The sequence below is a fragment of the Diabrotica virgifera genome, chromosome 10 (assembly GCF_917563875.1).
Source record: "Diabrotica virgifera virgifera chromosome 10, PGI_DIABVI_V3a".
Classification (NCBI taxonomy): Eukaryota; Metazoa; Arthropoda; class Insecta; order Coleoptera; family Chrysomelidae; genus Diabrotica; species Diabrotica virgifera.
In genome coordinates, this window is record NC_065452.1 from 12,935,982 (window position 1) to 12,954,604 (window position 18,623).

General features: G+C 31.0%; 1 protein-coding gene across 2 annotated transcripts in view; it reads right to left on the reverse strand.

Moving 5' to 3' along the window:
- The window catches only part of LOC114329549 (double-stranded RNA-binding protein Staufen homolog 2), a 132,933-nt gene that overhangs the window by 94,036 nt on the left and 20,274 nt on the right, over positions 1-18,623 (reverse strand). For both annotated transcript variants that reach the window (XM_028278695.2, XM_028278694.2), the window contains exon 3: positions 6,867-7,118. In XM_028278695.2, the coding sequence (XP_028134496.1) occupies positions 6,867-7,118 (252 nt within the window). The remainder of the gene's footprint in view (positions 1-6,866; positions 7,119-18,623) is intronic.

Here is an 18,623-nt window from a genome sequence, read left to right on the forward strand (position 1 = left end):
CTTTATCCTCAAACTTTTTTCCTGACGTTTTCCCAAGTATTTCAATAGCAGTCTCTCTTTTTATTTCTAATTTAATATTATTCTATCTAATTCCTCAAAACAAGCAAATTTCAATTAAACCCAGCCATATTAATACCTTTTGCTTTAGTTTTCCTTGCAAGAAATAAACAAAACACATCTAAACTAAACCTAACCTCGCTTTTGGCCATTCATTCATCTCCGTGTCAAATAATTTCGACATCGAAATTATAATATCAACCACTTTTTTGGAGTCGCTATTAATTTCGATAGTCGCTATTTCGTGACGTCATTTCGTTAATTTAACTAAAATCCACAAGGCTCGCACAGTCGCATTTCGACGTCGCCATATTGAAAGCGACTTGTTTAGTGTCGAAATTTGATTTAGAATCAGGGCCCTGGCAGAAGTCAAAGAGACGTTGCTGAGGTCCTTCCCACGAACAATAATGTCGTTAATTGTTTGTGGTTAAGGTTTCATGAAATTGGTGACATTACTGAACGTCATACAGGCAGTACAAGGATAACCAATCAGAGTAAAGACCGTTTTCTTAGGTTGCAGGTTTTGCGAGATCTCACTATAACTACATTACAATTACAAATGAGGCTGCAAGAGACCCAACAGGTGTTTGTAAGTTACCAAACTATTAGAAGTAAACTGCATAAAGTAGGTTTAAATGCTAGTAGACCTGTGAGAGCGCCTGTGTCATCCAGAGGAAATCGCGCTCATCGAATTCAGTGGGCACAAGAACACGCAAATTAGGTTAGACGTGAGTGGCCCTCTACTTTGTTCACAGATGAGTCACGATTTGGATTTGCACCAGATACGAGACGGACAAGAATTTGGAGACGATACACAGTGGTTCCAAATGCCAAAAACGTGGTCATGAGCCTTTAAAAGCGTATATTGTTTATACATTTCGGAATTACTTTCGTTCTTAAGGGTTTTTGGCATCGCTGATTACGAATCTGACACTATTTTTTCTGAAAAACAAAATGGCGGATCCAACATGGCGGAAAGAAATTGAAAATATCAATTGAAAAGGAAAATTTTTTGTCAAATTTGGTAGGTTAAGGTCGCTGATTACAAATCTAACATTACTTTTGTTTTAAACAAAATGGCGGATCCAATATAGACGAAAAAAATTCGAAAATTTTATTTTAACCGCTTTTTTGTTTAAAATTTTATATTATGAGGGACTTTTGAAACTGCTGATTACCAATGCATTTTCTTTATGAAGTACAATATTCAGAACCTATTAATTATGTTCAACTGCCCATACATACTCAACAATCGCCAGAATCATGTAATATGCATGATTTGCCACTTTTTATTCAAACAACTGCCAACAATTCATAGGCAGTTATAGGCAGCTAAACCAAAGTGATTCTGTATCTTCTTACTATTATATATTATATATTATACAGGGTGGTGAATCGGAAAACGGGCCATAGGATACTCAATGTAAAATTCTAAACTGTTGAATTTCTGCTTCCCTAATTATGTTACATCAAAAGTCATGAGAAGTTATTTGTAGAGGATTGAAATCTGTATTAGAAACAGAAGTTACAATTGTTCTACGATTTAAACACATTCCAAAATTTTGAAAAATATAATGTATTTACCGCAGTAGGTATGTGTGGGCATGTTAGGCCACACGTTATTATTTAACTGACAGTGAGCACATTATTGACTGAAGAAGATATCTTTATTATTAATACTTCTCCTTAACTAAAGGTATCTTATCAACTTTATTGTGTTTTAAACAGTAATTGATAAAATAAATAAAAAAATTGACAGTTCAAATTGTTAATATAATAAATTTATTGTCAACAAATGCAACCTTATACACATTATGGTATTGCGTGTGGCCTAACTTTGGCGTATTACTCTGAAAAATGTATTATATTTTTACAAAATTTTGAATAATTATTGTTCGTAGAACAATATTAACAGTTGTTTTCAATACAGATTTCAATTCTCTACAAATAGTTTCTTATGACTTTTGATGTAAAATAATTAGGGAAGCAGGAATTCAACAGTTTAGAATTTTACATTGAGTTTCCTATGGCCCGCTTTCCAATTCACCACCCGGTATACTGACTACAACAGTTAACATCAGATCAGTACTGGTCTGTTAGAACACCTTTGTGACACCTTCTGTGTTTTATTATTCATTAGCTTTTGTTAAACCTAACACCTATAACTAAACCTCGGGCAACTGTATTTTGACACAGCGTCATTTATTTTTTAGCTTTGTTCAGTTTCTAAGGGCCTGATGATGGCGTAAAAAATTGTAAACGCCGAAACCGGTCGACCACAAACTGTAGTTAATAAAACGCTCAAAAAGATTATGAGCATTAGACTCCTTATTTCATAACATTTCACAATGTGCTCATACCAGCAGCCACTTCATCATTTGAACTATAAACACATTTTAACGTAACAAAATAACCAAGAATTTGACGAAAAATTATGCCAGATAGAGAGTTAATTACGTTATGAGACATTAAGTACATTATGAGATTAATTATTAACCTTCCATCGGGCGTAGTGTATCTGAGAGAATCAGTGTAAAATGCTGCTGGATTTTTTTTATTTTGATATGAAATATTGATAGTAAGTATTTAGACAGTAGCAGTAATTATAAATAAAAAAGTTTACTAATTTTAGACATTTTTAAATATTTATTTAAGAGCGTAGGCGCAAAATTTCCGGCCAAATTTTTTTAAATGCATTCATTTTTTTCGAATCCTGAGAAAACTAATAAGCATTTTTGAACAATTAAAACGCAGGATGAAAGACTACATTATTACCGAGGGCCGAAAGTCCCTGAAAACTATAATGTTTATTTTAATAAGTTACAGGCGTGATAAAAAAAAAGAGAAAATTTAGTGTGATTTTTAATTTTAAATATCTCATTCAAAAGAAACTTTTTGTTTGTAAGGGACTTTCGGCCCTCGGTAATAATGTAATATTTCATTTTTCGTTTAAATTTTTCAAAAATATTTATGAGTTTTCTCGGGATTCGAAAAAAATTAATGCATTTAAAAAGTCTTGGTCCGACATTTTGCGCCTACGCTCTTAAACATATTTTTTATTCCAAACACGAAATTAGCATAATGTAGATGCATTCAAAATAGTTAAAAAGCAAAAAACTAATTGAGGGGGTTAGAAGTAAAAGGGTTTAAGTGCACTTTTTTAAAATTTTACTCTAAGTACAAATTCGCATACTTAAATGGTATTAGAGCTTGGTGGTAAAACGATTTAAGCATATTTCGCCCTACAGTCGCGATCTATCGCCATTACGTTTAGTTCACTGAAAGCAATTGAGGGGGTTAAAAGTAAAAGGGTTTAAGTGCACTTTTTTAAATTTTTACTCTAAGTACAGATCCGCATACTTAAATGGTATTAGAGCTTGGTGGTAAAACGATTTAAGCATATTTCGCCCTACAGTCGCCATCTATCGCCATTACATTTAGTTCACTTTAAACAATTGCAGTTTGCTTTGGTAGTAAACAGGTTTAACCGTGCGCTTGAACCGTTTTACCACAAAATTATTTTTAGTATTCTGTAAAAACAAATAGTAATAAACGGGTTTAAGTGCGCTTGAACCACTTTACCACAAAACTATTTTTAGTCTTCTGTAATGTGTAGACAAATGTTAATACAGGATTAGTTTCAAGTAAATAAATATTAGATTTGCGACCAATCTTGAAGACTAATTAAGTATTATGCAACGTGCCAGTTGTAGTTACACTGTGGATTACAGCTGGGACAAAAATGATTAGTAATATGTAGTTAACATCAGCACTTGAACCGTTTTACCAGTAACATTTATCAACACCACGTACCGATTCAAGTACATTTTTTTAATAATTTAAAAAAAGGAAGGATATAGTAAGAGTAATAAATATACCCTTATATTTTTATCATTTTATAGTACATTGTACACTAGACATATTTTAGTTTAAGAGGGGGGGATGGTTTGAAATCAACATATCAAGCACATTTTTGTGATTTTTTTTCGAAGCTATGGTAGAATTATTTTATTTTTAAATTAAATAAACATATTAAGTACAATTCAAAGAATATTTAAGAAAAAATTCAATCCAAAATATTGAAAAATAAGCCATTGGCGACAAGTTTTGGCAGGCAGTTCAAAAAAAATGGATTTTGCGGTGGACATCAGAACTCATCACTGGATCATACGAAACAAAAAATTCGAAAAGATTTAATTAGCTTATGAATTTAACGAGGTAACAACGTCGAGTTTTTTTATTTTTAATGATTTTTGAATTTTTGGTATCACTCAGAAGTCAAAAATACGAAATTTTTGATAAAAATTTTGTGAAAACCAACAGATTTAATACTGTTGAACAAAAAATAAGCACAAAACGAAAAATATCTCGACGTTGTTACCTCACGAAATGTCTAAAGAAAATCTATGCAAAATTTCAGGTAGATCGGTCAAGTAGTTTTTCAGTTACAATGTCCACCGCATTTGAAAAAGCAGTTTTGAGAAAAATGCGTTTAAAGTTTTGACAACTGCATCTTCATCTTCTTATTTGTCTGCCAAATCGTAAAGTGATTAACATTGGAATATGTTTTTTGAATTGCGGAGTAATCTACAAAAGAGAAGGCGAACAGTTGTTTAACGTTTCTCACTACGCTCAAGCGTGCTGGCGCGAAGCCACGGCAATGTGAGTCGAAGGTAGGGATATTCAACACCCTGTATCTCTGGTAATTTTACTCCGATTATTTTGAAATTTTCAGAGAGTATTCTTGAAAGTATGCACTTTTATTTGAAATAATAAAAAAAATTAAATATTTCAAACCATACCCTCCCCTTAATGACTCCTAGAATTTATAAAACTCAAATAACTTTGAAGCTGATTATCTCAGAACTATCAAAACTGCACTTAAACCCTTTTACGTCTGGCCCCCTCAATTGCAGTTTGCTTTGGTAGTAAACAGGTTTAACCATGCGCTTGAACCGTTTTACCACAAAACTATTTTTAGTACTCTGTAAAAATAAATAGTAATAAACAGGTTTAAGTGCGCTTGAACCATTTTACCACAAAACTATTTTTAGTATTCTATAATGTGTAAACACATGTTAATACAGGATTAATTTCAAGTAAATAAATATTAGATTTGTGACCAATTTTGAAGACTAATGTCAGTTGTAGTTACACTGTGGATAACAGCTGGGACAAAAATGATTAGTAATATGTAGAATATCTGCACTTGAACTTTTTTTTTAATAATTGAAAAAAATGAAGGTTATAGTAAGAGTAATAATATACCCTTATATTTTTATCATTTTATAGTACAATGTACACTAAACATATTTTAGTTTAATGACTCCTAGAATTTATAAAACTCAAATAACTTTGAAGCTGATTATCTAAGAACTATCAAAACTGCACTTAAACCCTTTTACGTCTGGCCCCCTCAATTACAAGATTATTCCTGTTGTTCGTTAGGTTGAATAGGATTAAGGGGCTATTCAAGTGTAAAAGTACGAAATTCATATATTTTTTTTTGAGAATTTCTAAAATAAAATGTACTGTACCAATTGTTTTGAATATTTGTATGAGCATTTATTATAAAAAGAAGTACATGTATAACAATTTTCATAAAAAAATATTGAAAATTAAACGATTTATTCGCCATCTACTGGCAGCGTGAAAATAAAAACATAGCTCCACTGCTGCAGTGATTGGGACTAATAGAGATTCTGAAACATAAAATTTCAAAGTGATTATTGAAATATAAGTTATTTCCTATACCATTAACTAGGATTTTTGAAAAATATTAAAATTTGGAAAAATGACGAAGTGTTGAAATTTTTTTTTAAATAGCTAAAAAAAATTCAGTTTCAAAAGTCGTTTTACATTTTTTATACAATCAAAAACCCCTAGTTGATGGTATAGAAAATAACGTATATTTCAATAATTGAAATTTTATGTTTCAGGATCTCTAGTTCCAATCACTGCAGCAGTGGAGCTGTTTTTTTTTCACGGTGCCAGCAGATGTTTAATTTTAATAATTTTAATAAATCGTTTAATTTTCAATATTTTTTATGAAAATTGTTTTACATGTACTTCTTTTTATACTAAAAGTTCTTGCAAATTTTCAAAACAATTGGTACAGTACTTTTTATTTTAGAAATACTCAAAAAAGTATATGAATTTCGTACTTCTACACTAAGATAGCCCCTTAATCAAACAAGTCGCACATAAAAAATTTGCATGTTGCAGAGAAAGTGATTTTTGACATTTTTTACGCTCATACATATCTAGATAATCGTCTGATACCATACCGTCGTTTCTGTAGTGCAGAGGACACATATTTTTTTCTGTCGTGGTTCATCAGCTTCTTGTTGGGTTTCTGTCGGCACACTAGGTCTAAATCTCTTTAGCCTTTCCTGTAGATCAAATTGAATTCCACTTCTAATTTGATCTCTTCTAGTTAAATGTTCGAATTCAAATATAGCCAAATATACTCTATTTTTAAATTTATTTGTAAACACGCATAATAATAACGATATTACAACAGTTACAATTCATGCAAGACACAATATTTGCAATTGCTAGAATATTACGTACTTAATGATAGTGTATCTAAGAGATCAAAATGTCTGCCACCGGGCCACCTGACTATTTGACACAAATTGTCACACACGTATCAATTACTAGTATAAAAACCGGAGGCTATCTAGAGGTGGAAAATTGTAACTATAAACGTTGCCGCACACTACACAAATGAAAGACTGCTGTATCTGCGGGAACAGATGACGGAAGGTTAAAGCCAATCTAGTATAAAATGATATTGGAGTACTTACCTAATTCATTAACCAAACACATGGGTGTTTTTTCTTTTATGTTTGCCAAAGTAGCGTTGGGCGTAGACAAAGTATTAGTGTTTGAACAGTTCTGATGCTCAGTACTGTGCTGATCTGGTTCGGTAGGTTGACCAGCGTTTTCATAGTGATAGACTGGTTGCTGGATATTGGCTTTTGGTTGTGGTTGTTGGGGGATAGATGTTGTTGTTATTAAAGTTGGCCCAGGACCAGGAGGCATTGAGACTAGAACACCTGTAACAAAGATTTTTTTATTTACTGCAATCTGTTATCAATATAACAAACAATATGCTTGACAGAGATACAAAAAAAATGACACAGTGGGAGCTACACCCAAGGGTGCGCACCCTTTACCTATATTTAGTTTACATTACCAAATTTCTGACTCTTATACAAACTAGTAGTAACTTCTATCTAGTTCCTAGCGGTGAAGAGAAAAACACAGACCACAGCTTGGTATGTATTCTGTAAAATAAGAGTCATCATGAAATACTTCTCACCTAAGAGAGTGGCACCAACAAAAACAAAAATCAGACTCGAAAGACTAAATACGGAATTTACAGAATACTTATACAGAAAAAAAATATCAGAGAAGATTGCTGAGAATTGAATATTAGAAAACGATAACATCAAGAAAAGCTGGGAAACACAATTAACTCAGCAACATAATCACTTGGAGAGAGGAAGTGAAGGCAAAGTGTGAAGAAACGAGGAAAGCCTTTTTACAATGCAGAACAAAACAAACACAACAGGCATACAACCATAATAACATAAACGAATCAGAAACGAAACGAACACTTTAGTAAGATAAATAAAAAGGGAACACTGAAAAAAGAGATGAACGAACTAATAAAAACGAAACACATTCAGAAGGAAACTTGAGTAGACTACTTTCGATCTCTATTAGTCCAGAGTAATAATGATTTTCTCGGGACACTCAAAGATCCAGGTAGCTGACTACTTTTTTAGTTATTGTAAACCTATAGGAAGAAAACCTACCTGTTTCCTGCCTAGAGTTCGTGTCCGTTTTTTAATTATTAACAATTTAGTGCAAAAATCGCGATTTTTTCGATTTTTTGCACTCCATTCAAAAGCTAAATAGTTGACATAAAATTACAAAATTCAGTTTTTTAGAACATTGAAAACCCTTCAAAATGCCGATTTTTGAAAGTTAAAAAGTTAATTTGTTGCTACGCAAACTACAAAATAAGTGAAAATCGTTATTTGTTAATAACTTTTACTAAAACTACCTTAGAACTTTAGTGTTTCACCCAAAGTTGGGTATTGTCGTACTTAACAAACCCTCAAAATTTGAGACCGATCCATTAATTAGTTTAAAAGTTATTTTATTTGTTTATCCCAAAAACCTTTGTTTTGCAATAACATAAGACAGAAAATAATGAAGATAGGGCAATTCTGAGTATGCCAAATGAAAGTAGAAGAGTAATAAATAGTATCAAAATGTATTAAAAAAAGATAAAGGAATCTCATTAATGCCATTTTAAAGAATTGGATTTGTATTTTTTCTTAAAAATTTTGCACAAACATTGTACAGCTGGTTCCAAAAAAAACTGATACGACTCTTAAAGCGTATTTTGTAGAAAATTGAGCAGTGTACTTTCTTCTTCTTCTTCTTTTTGTTTTTGGTCTCGCTGCAAGGCAATTACCAGCACGATTTATAGGCGATCGTGATGTAGTCTGGCTCTAAACCGTATCAAAATCGCTGACTATGTTCTTGTAAAAAGCTTTTGATGAGGTGCGATATAATGAATATGAGTTTAATTATATTTAATTTATTATATTTTGATGGATAAATACTAATTATTTACATACTCTCACTGTCACTGCCAAATCTTAAAATTTGTCTTCAACCTCAAAAAATGGCTGTTTGTTTGTTTATTTTATTATTTGTCTGTCATAATAAATATAATATAATGTCAGACCAATCATACACTGCTCAAAATAATCAAATCTTACTAAGAGTCGTATCAGTTTTTTTAGGAACCAGCTGTACCTTCACAGCACCCTCTACGATTTTTTAAAAATGTAGTTTAAACGATTACTAGGGAGAACCTACAAATCCACCGAGTTAAAATACCGAAAAAGCAATTTCAAACGAATATAATTTTCTGTATCTCCGAATCAACTCAATGGATTTTGATCTTTCTTTTTTTAATTTGTATGTAATTTCCACGTAAATTAAAAATATGTAATTTGTTTATAAATGTATTAATGAATAAACAGTCTAATTTGTTTAAACAATTCTTGAAAAAATATTTTTTTACAAAAATCTGTTTTTTTAATCATAGTATCATTAATGATCATAGAAAAAGTTAAGTACACTTTAATAAATAAATGATTTTTATTAGATAACTATTTATTGAAGATAATTTATTTATTAAAGTATACCTTAACTTTTTCTATGATTAATAACGATAATATGATTAAAATCATGGATTTTTGGGAAATAATTATTTTTTCAAAAATTGTTTAAACAAATTAGACTGTTTATTAATTAATAAATGTCTAGACAAATTGAATATTTGTAATGTACAGAAAAATTACATATACACTCACCGGCAGAGAAAACGGGCACCCCAAAAATGGGTCATTTTTAATGTCTTGTATTTCCTAAACCTGATGTCCGATTTAAGTAATTTTTTTAATATGTTATAGCCTTATTCCTTATCAATATCGCTGTAATAATATTGTTACTAGACAGGTACATTGTCATTGTATACAGGGTGTACGAATCAAACTGTGTTTTTTTCTCAAACTTTGGAACACCCTGTGGAATGTTCTAGCTTTTATAAAATACTAAAATTAAAACCCAACTATAGCCACAGATTTTCTTAACATTCTGTTTTTTATTCGTTCGCTTATGTTGGATAATAAAAAAGTTAGGCACTTTAACAACTACCCCTGTTTTTCGTCAATACAGGGTGTTTTTCAATAAGTACGGCAAGCTTTAAGGGGTAATTCTGCATGATAAAATAATGACAGTTTGCTTTATAAACTTATGCCCGCAAATACTTCGTTTCTGAGATACGGGGTGTTGAAATTGTTCTTACAAACTGACGATTTATTTATTGCTCTAAAACAGTTTGTGATATGCAAATGAAATTTGGTAGATTTTAAGAGCTAGTTATTGCGCATTTTTTGGCATACAATTGAGAATTTTATATTCACCATTGGCGTGCATACGGGATATATCTAAAATATTTATACCCGTATGCACGCCAACTACCTCTTAAAATCAACCAAATTTCATTTGCATATCACAAACCGTTTTAGAGAAATAAATAAATCGTCAGTTTGTAAGAACAATTTCAACACCCCCTATCTCGGAAACGAAGCATTTGCGGGCATACGTTTATAAAGCAAACTGTCATTATTTTATCATGCAGAATTACCCCTTAAAGTTTGCCATACTTATTTAAAAACACCCTGTATTAACGAAAAACAGGGGTAGTTGTTAAAGTGCTTAACTTTTTTATTATCCAACATAAGCGAATGAATCAAAAAACAGAATGTTAAGAAAACCTGAGGCTATAGTTTGGTTATAATTTCAGTATTTTATAAAAGCTAGAACATTCCACAGGGTGTTCCAAAGTTTGAGAAAAAAACACAGTTTGATTCGTACACCCTGTATACAATGACAATGTACCTGTCTAGCAACAATATTATTACAGCGATATTGATAAAGAATAAGGCTATAACATATTAAAAAAATTACTTAAATCGGACATCAGGTTTAGGAAATACAAGACATTAAAAATGACCCATTTTTTGGGTCGGTTTTCTCTGCCGGTGAGTGTACATTAAAAAAAGAACGATCAAAATATATTCAGTAGATCCCGAGATATAGAAAATGATAGTAGTTTTAAGTTGCCTTTTTTAGTTTTTGAACTCATGCATTTGTCGGCTCCCAGCCAGCTCCCTCTTCACTTACCACGATTAGTCACCAATTGAACTACATTTTTAAAAATTCGTGTAAAATACCAGCTTTTCTAATATGTAAAATGATTTTTTCTACGGACAATATTTTTAAAGTTATTCTAAATGTTTATAAACTACAAAATTTCACAAACTTGGCATTAGGATTTTTGACTATATTAGATAAATTTTTTTATCTTTTTTTAGTACATTTTGATAGCATTAGTTTTCTACTTTCATTTGGCATACGCAGAATTGCCCTATCTTTATTATTTTCTGTCTTATATTATTGCAAAATAAAAGTCTCTGGGATAAACAATTAGAATAACTCCTAAACTAATTAATAGATCGGTCTCAAATTTTGAGGGTTTGTTAAGTACCCCAATACCAAATTTTGGGTGAAACACTAAAGTTCCAAGATAGTTTTAGTAAAAGTTATTAACAAATAACGATTTTCACTTATTTTGCAGTTTGCGTAGCAACAAATTAACTTTTTAACTTTCAAAAATCGGTATTTTGTTCTAAAAATGTCTTAAAAAATTAAATTTTGTAATTTTATGTCAACTATTTAGCTTTTGAATGAGGTGCAAAAAATCGAAAAAATCGCGATTTTTGCACTAAATTGTTAATAATTAAAAACGGAGGCGAACTCTAGGCAGGAAACAAATAGGTTTTCTTCCTATAGGTATACAATAACTAAAAAAGTAGTCAGCTACCTGGATCTTTGAGTGTCCCCAACATGGTCTATTTCTAGCTTATTACCCTGGAGTATATTGGTTAAAGGTGACGAATGAACCACCAACATCTGGGCCCTGATTCTAAATCAAATTTCGACACTAAACAAGTCGCTTTCAATATGGCGACGTCAAAATGCGACTGTGCGAGCCTTGTGGATTTTAGTTGAACTAACGAAATGACGTCACGAAATAGCGACTATCGAAATTAATAGCGACTCCAAAAAAGTGGTTGATATTATAATTTCGATGTCGAAATTATTTGACACGGAGATGAATGGAATGGCCAAAAGCGAGGTTAGGTTTAGTTTAGATGTGTTTTGTTTATTTCTTGCAAGGAAAACTAAAGCAAAAGGTATTAATATGGCTGGGTTTAATTGAAATTTGCTTGTTTTGAGGAATTAGATAGAATAGTAAGTATTAAATTAGAAATATAATAATTGAGAATGTCCACAACATGAATCATCAACTCAATGAAAGATGTAAGGTAATAATCTGGGAAAATTAATAAAAATCAAGGAAAATTAATTACCAGCTATTTTATTGCTGGACATGCTGAAATCAAATCTTAAGATTTCCTATATTAGTAAAATAGCTGTGCAAAGTCCACAAAAAGTGTGCTATTTTGTTTATAAACAAATTAGCGCTCCGAAATCTTTTTTTTTAATTATTGCTCTATAACTCCGAAAATTTTAACTTTAAACCAAAACACTCGCATAAAAATTGACAGTAATTTAATTCTGCACATTGATAATTTATTCCAATTTCCTTCGACGGAAATTTTCCTCAGAAAATTCGGGCTTTCCAAACAAAATCTTTAATTTTCAACTAAAATTTGAGAGAAATAATTATTTACCAATAATTAAATAATTTGGTGACAGTGACATAAATCTTTTTTGTTACGAGTGTCTTGAAGATATGAAAATTTGTATGTACAAAGAGGACCGGAATTAAAAGGTATCTAATGGTTCAAAGATTAAAATCCTGTTGTTTATAACTCTGTCGCAAATGCCGGTCAAATTTGACCGGTTACACCTGGAATCACTCCTCGCAATTCAATTTTTTTTTCTTCGAAAAGGGCACGGTTAACTTAATTTATTTAATCTAATATTTTCTGAGGGGTTCTATTTGTTTATAAGCCAAAAAATTGTTTCTTTATAACATTCCTGAGACCGCTCAAATGGTCTAATTTCAATCCTGTAAGGTACGTTGAATAGGTATAGTGTTTTTTTTATACGAAAATCATAGTTATTCTGGTGTATCATAATCTTTCTGGTTATTATTTCGACCGAAATTTTTTAATTAACAATTTAATTATTGCTAAACCATTGGTTAGATTGTCGCCGGTCTCCTGATATACAGAGAGGGGCTAAATTATGGAATAAATTCATTTTCTCTACAATGGACGATTTTAGAGAAAAATCCCGAAACAGGTATATTTTTATTTTTAAATTAAATTTTTTTGGCATATATTTCAAACTAGTGACGTCATCCATCCGAGCGTGATGACGTAATCGATTATTTTTTAAATAGGAATAGGGGTTCGTGTTGTAGCTCATTTACAAAGGCGTTCAATTCTCTATTCAGTATTATAAACATTAATATCATTATTTATACAGGGAGGCCAAAAAAATTTTTGAATTAAATTAATTGACGCAAGAAGAACAATGCATGTAATTTATTTAACTCAAAATATATTCTATTGCTGTCAGAAAATAGAAAAAAATGTTTATTTTGCAAATAAACATTGCTATGTTTATTTTGCAAATAAACATTGCTTTTAGCTTAAATTAAATGTTCAAACTGCCAATAGGTAGGAGGGAGGCTGTTTGTGATTTAATTTAAGCGAAAAGAAATGTTTATTTGTGAAATAAACCTTTTTTTTTCTATTTTCTGACAGCAGTACAATGTATTTTGAGTTAAATAAATTACATACATTCTTCTTTTTGCGCCAATTAATTTAATTCAAAAATTATTTTTTGGCAACCCTTTATAAATACCTAATGATATTAATGTTTATATTAGTGAATAGAGAATTGAACGCCCTTTCAAATGACCTACCACACGACCCCTATTCCCATTAACAAAATTATCGATTACGTCATCACGCTCAGATGGATGACGTCACTAGTATGAAATATATGCCAAAAAATTGTAATTTAAAAATAAAAATCGACCTCTATCGGAATTTTGCTCCAAAACCGTCCGTTTTAAAGAAATGAATTTATTCCATAATTTAGCCCCTTTGTATAATCTACTATAATAAATCTTTCATGTCATCAATTATTTAATAATTGATAAATAATTAGGTACTTCCCTAAAATTTTAATTGAAAATTGCAGATTTTTTGGGAAACCTCGGATTTTCTGAGTAAAATTTTTGTTGAAGGAAATCGGAAAAAAAATAACTTTGTGCAGAACTAAATTACGGTGAATTTTTATTTGAGTGTTTTTGGCTCAAAGGAAAAATCTTATGAGTTACAGAGCATGCACTAATTGAAAAAAAAAAGAAGATTTAGGAGTGGTAATTTGTTTATAAATAAAATAACACACTTTCTGCGGACTTGTCATACCCCATATTACTAATATATGCAATCTTAAGATTCGATTTTAGCAATAAAATAGCTGGTAAATAATTTTTCCCAAAAATGGCATTTTTTCGATAATTTTCCCAGACTATCAACAAATTCCAATAAACCAGAGCGCCAACCCAAATTCTGAGCAGTGTCAACATGATAAGGTTAATATCCCCAGTTGTAACTAATATCGAAATGAATAAGAATCGCTATACTCTGCGGCTGTCATGTCATGGCGGTGTCGAAATGAAATTGCGACTGTCGAAATGAATTAGAATCAGGCCTCTGAAGTGACAACAAACGAAGACATAAACATTGAAGAAGAAGAGGTAAAAGAAACATTAAAGAAATTAAAAAATAGAAAATCACCAGGAGATGATAGAATATCGAATGAACTCATAAAGTGCGGAGGACAAGATCTGATCAAACAACTGTTAAAACTAATCCAAAAAATAATAGAAAAAATCAAAATACCACAAGAATGGATATCAAGCATCCTAATACCTATCTTCAAAAAGGGAGAAAAATCGGACCTGGAGAATTACAGAGGAATTAATTTATTAAACACAACATTAAAATTAACAACCGAAGTGATAACAAACAAACCGAATAAAATTATAACATTACCAGAAGAACAAGGTTTTAGATCAGGAAGATCATGCACATAAGCTGTATTTATAATGAGGCAAGTTCAAGAGAAGTCACTAGAATACAACAAACCGGCATATTAGTCCAGAGAAATAAGGTTTTTGTCGGGACACTTGAGCAGCCAGGTTGCAAATGGATTTTTTGGCTACTATATACCTAATATATTATAAATACAAAAATGCCCGTCACAGTTCGGACGAGAAACTTAGTTATTAACAAATAAGTGTCAAAAATGGCAGTTTTTTCGTTTAAATCGCTACAGGTAAAAATAGGGTAATTAAATATCTTATTTATAATATTATTCTTTTTGTAGATGAGCCAAGGTTTAAAATGGCACTTTTTGAATTTTGGCCCGATCCTTTTTTGTTTCGGAAAGTGCAAAATAAGACTAAAATTTCAAAAATAAAAAATGTGCTATAACTTTTGCGAAAATGCCCTTAAGACTTTCATATTGCACGAAAAGTTGAGTCAAACATTTCATATAATGCACAAAAAATTTAACATGATTCGTCAATTAGTTTAAATTTTATTCAATTTGTTTATCGCAAAGAGCTTTTTTTATTCGCAATGTTATTGTTCAGAAAATAATGACAGCAATTATGTGGAAACCACATGCAAGAATAATAGTTATGTTTTTAAAGTATTGAAAAAAATCATTAAAAAGTCGTTTTTATCACTCCGAAAAAAGGTTAGTAAAATAGAGTCATTTTTGGCTTCTAAACAATTTGAATAACTTTGTTAATATTGACTATAGAGTAAATCTATTTCAGGATTTCCAAAGCTGGTATTTTTATACGAATTTTCAGAAAAAAAGCTTTTTGCCTATGTTAATTAGGTTCAAAGTTAGCCACTTTTATTATTTAATTCGCAGTTACTTCTATATACATCAAATTCTCCTGTAACAGTGTTAGTTACCATACTACTCCGAAACGGCTTGGCCGATTTTTATAAAATTTTACACGTTTATCCTGTAGGACGTTGAAGAGGTTTTAATCTATTTTTTATACCCATAAGTTATTGGAGTTGCCCCTCTCGACATTTTTTTTTATTTTTTTGGACAAAATTATCTACCTTAATTTTATATGATGTAGAATTAAAAAATAGATACAACCCTTAATTTTCACTCTTCTATTACCAACCTCTATTTGTTAATAGCCATCTATATATTTACATCTATAAAATTCTCCTGTCACAGTGTTAGTTTCCATACTCCTCCGAGACTGCTTGACTGATTTTTATGAAATTACAATGCGCGTCATAGAAAACGGGCACCCTAAAAAATGGGTCATTTTTGATGTCGCGTATCTCCTAAACCTGTTGTCCGATTTAAGTGATTTTTTGAATGTGTTATAGCCCTATTCTTTGTCAATATCCCTGTAATAATATTTTTGCAAAACAGGTAATTTTCATTGTATGTATACCGGGTGTACGAATCAAACTGTGTTTTTTTCTCAAAGTTCGCAACACCCTGTGGAATATTCTAGCATTTATAAAATACTGAAACTAAAACCCAACTATAGCCTCAGGTTTTCTTAACATTCTGTTTTTGATTCATTCGCTTATGTTGGATAATACAAAAGTTATGTACTTTAACAACTAGGCATGCTCTTTATCAGTACAGGGTGTTTCTAAAGAAGTACGATAAACTTTAAGGGGTAATTGTGAATAGGATGTTGAATTTTTTTTTACAAACTGACGATTTATTTATTGCCCTAAAACCGGTTGAGATATGCAAATGAAATTTGGTGGGTTTTAAGACGTAATTTTTGAACATTTTTTGACATAATATGATCGGTGATATTACCCGTATGCGCTCCAATAGTGAATATAAAATTCTTAGTTGAATGTCAAAAAATGCGCAATAACCATCTCTTAAAACCTACCAAATTTCATTTGCATATCTCAACCGGTTTTAAAGCAATAAATAAATCATCAGTTTGTAAGAAAAAATTTAACATCCCGTATCTCGGACACGAAGCTTTTGTGGATATATGATTATAAAGCAAACTGTCATTATTTTTAATGCACAATTACCCCTTAAACTTTGTCGAACTTATTTACTCACTAAAACACTTTAGAGTTATAACACCCTGTATTGATGAAGAACATGGCTAGTTGTTAAAGTACATAACTTTTGTATTATCCAACGTAAGCGAATGAGTCAAAAAACAGAATGTTAAGAAAACCTGAGGCTATAGTTGGGTTTTAATTTCAGTATTTTATAAATGCTAGAATATTCCACAGGGTGTTGCGAACTTTGAGAAAAAAAAACACAGTTTGATTCGTACACCCGGTATACAATAAAAATTTACCGGTTTAGCAAAAACATTATTACAGGGATATTGACAAAGAATAGGGCTATAACATATTCAAAAAATCATTTGAATCGGACAACAGGTTTAGGAGATACGCGACATCAAAAATGACCCATTTTTTAGGGTGCCCGTTTTCTATGACGCGCAGTTTATATATGTATATTCGGTAGGTCTTAGAATCGGTCGTAATCTATTTTTCATATCCCTGAGTGATAAGGGGAGTTCCCCCTAACATTTTGTAATGTTAGGTGGGGTTGTGTATACATAACGTACTCTACAAGACTACGAGTACATACAAATTAAAAAAATTATGATCAAAATCCATCAACAAGTTCCAGCGATATTAATAGCAGCATATGCTTGCAGAATCAGTTTAATTTTTTGAGTGCACGTATTTTAGTAATTCCCTTCCACCGACCACGAATTAATTCCGTTCGGACGCCATTTTTAAAGCTTTATTAACCACTCTGTTGAGGTTCAAAAGTTTACTCAAACTTTTACACATAACCTATATATCTTCAACTTCAAAATGGCTCTAGTTAGGTTGCTTAATTGTTATAAACAAAGTAGCCGTCAATTAAATAAAAAAAAGTGGCTAACTTTGACCGTAATTAACCTAGGCGAAAAGTTTTTCCTTGAAAATTCGTATAAAAATACATACCAGTTTTTCAAAATCCATTGTAGTTTTAGCCTACAGTCAATATTAACAAAGTTATTCAAATTGTTTATAAACCAAAAATGACTATTTTAGTAAACTGTTTTCTGAGTGATAAAAATGACTTTTTAATGATTTTTTTAAACGCTTTAAAAATATGACTATTCTTCTTTCATGCTGTTTTCACAGAATTGCTATGTCATTATTATTTTCTGAACAATAACATTGCGAAAAAAAGCTATTTGGGATAAACAAATTGAATAAAATTTAAACTAATTGACGCATCGTCTTAAAATTTTTTGTGCATTGTATGGACTGTTGACTCAACTTTTCATGCAATATTAAAGTCCTAAATTCATTTTCGCAAAAGTTATAGCAAATTCTTTATTTTCGAAATTTTAGTTTTATTCTGCAATATCCGAAGCAACAAATAATCGGACCAAAATTCAAAAAACGCTATTTTAAACCTTGGCTTATCTACTAAAAGAAAAATATTATAAATAAGACATTTAATTACCCTATTTTTACCTGTAGCGATTTAAACGAAAAAACTCTCATTTTTGACCCTTATTTGTTAATAACTAAATTTGTCGTCCAAACTGTGACGGCCATTTTTATATTTATAATGTATTAGGTATACAGTACCCAAAAAACCCATTTGCAACCTGGCTGCGCAAGTGTCCCGAACATGGTATATTTTTGCCTTATTTCCCTGGTGTATATTTATGGTTCGTGGACCTTAAGCAGGCATGACGCAAGAGAGGTACCTCTAGGAATAATTAAAACGATCGAAAATATCTACCAGAACTACAAAATAAAAGTAAAAGTAGAAGAAGTAAGGCGCATCACATACGGTGAAACGAAACTGCAACGAAA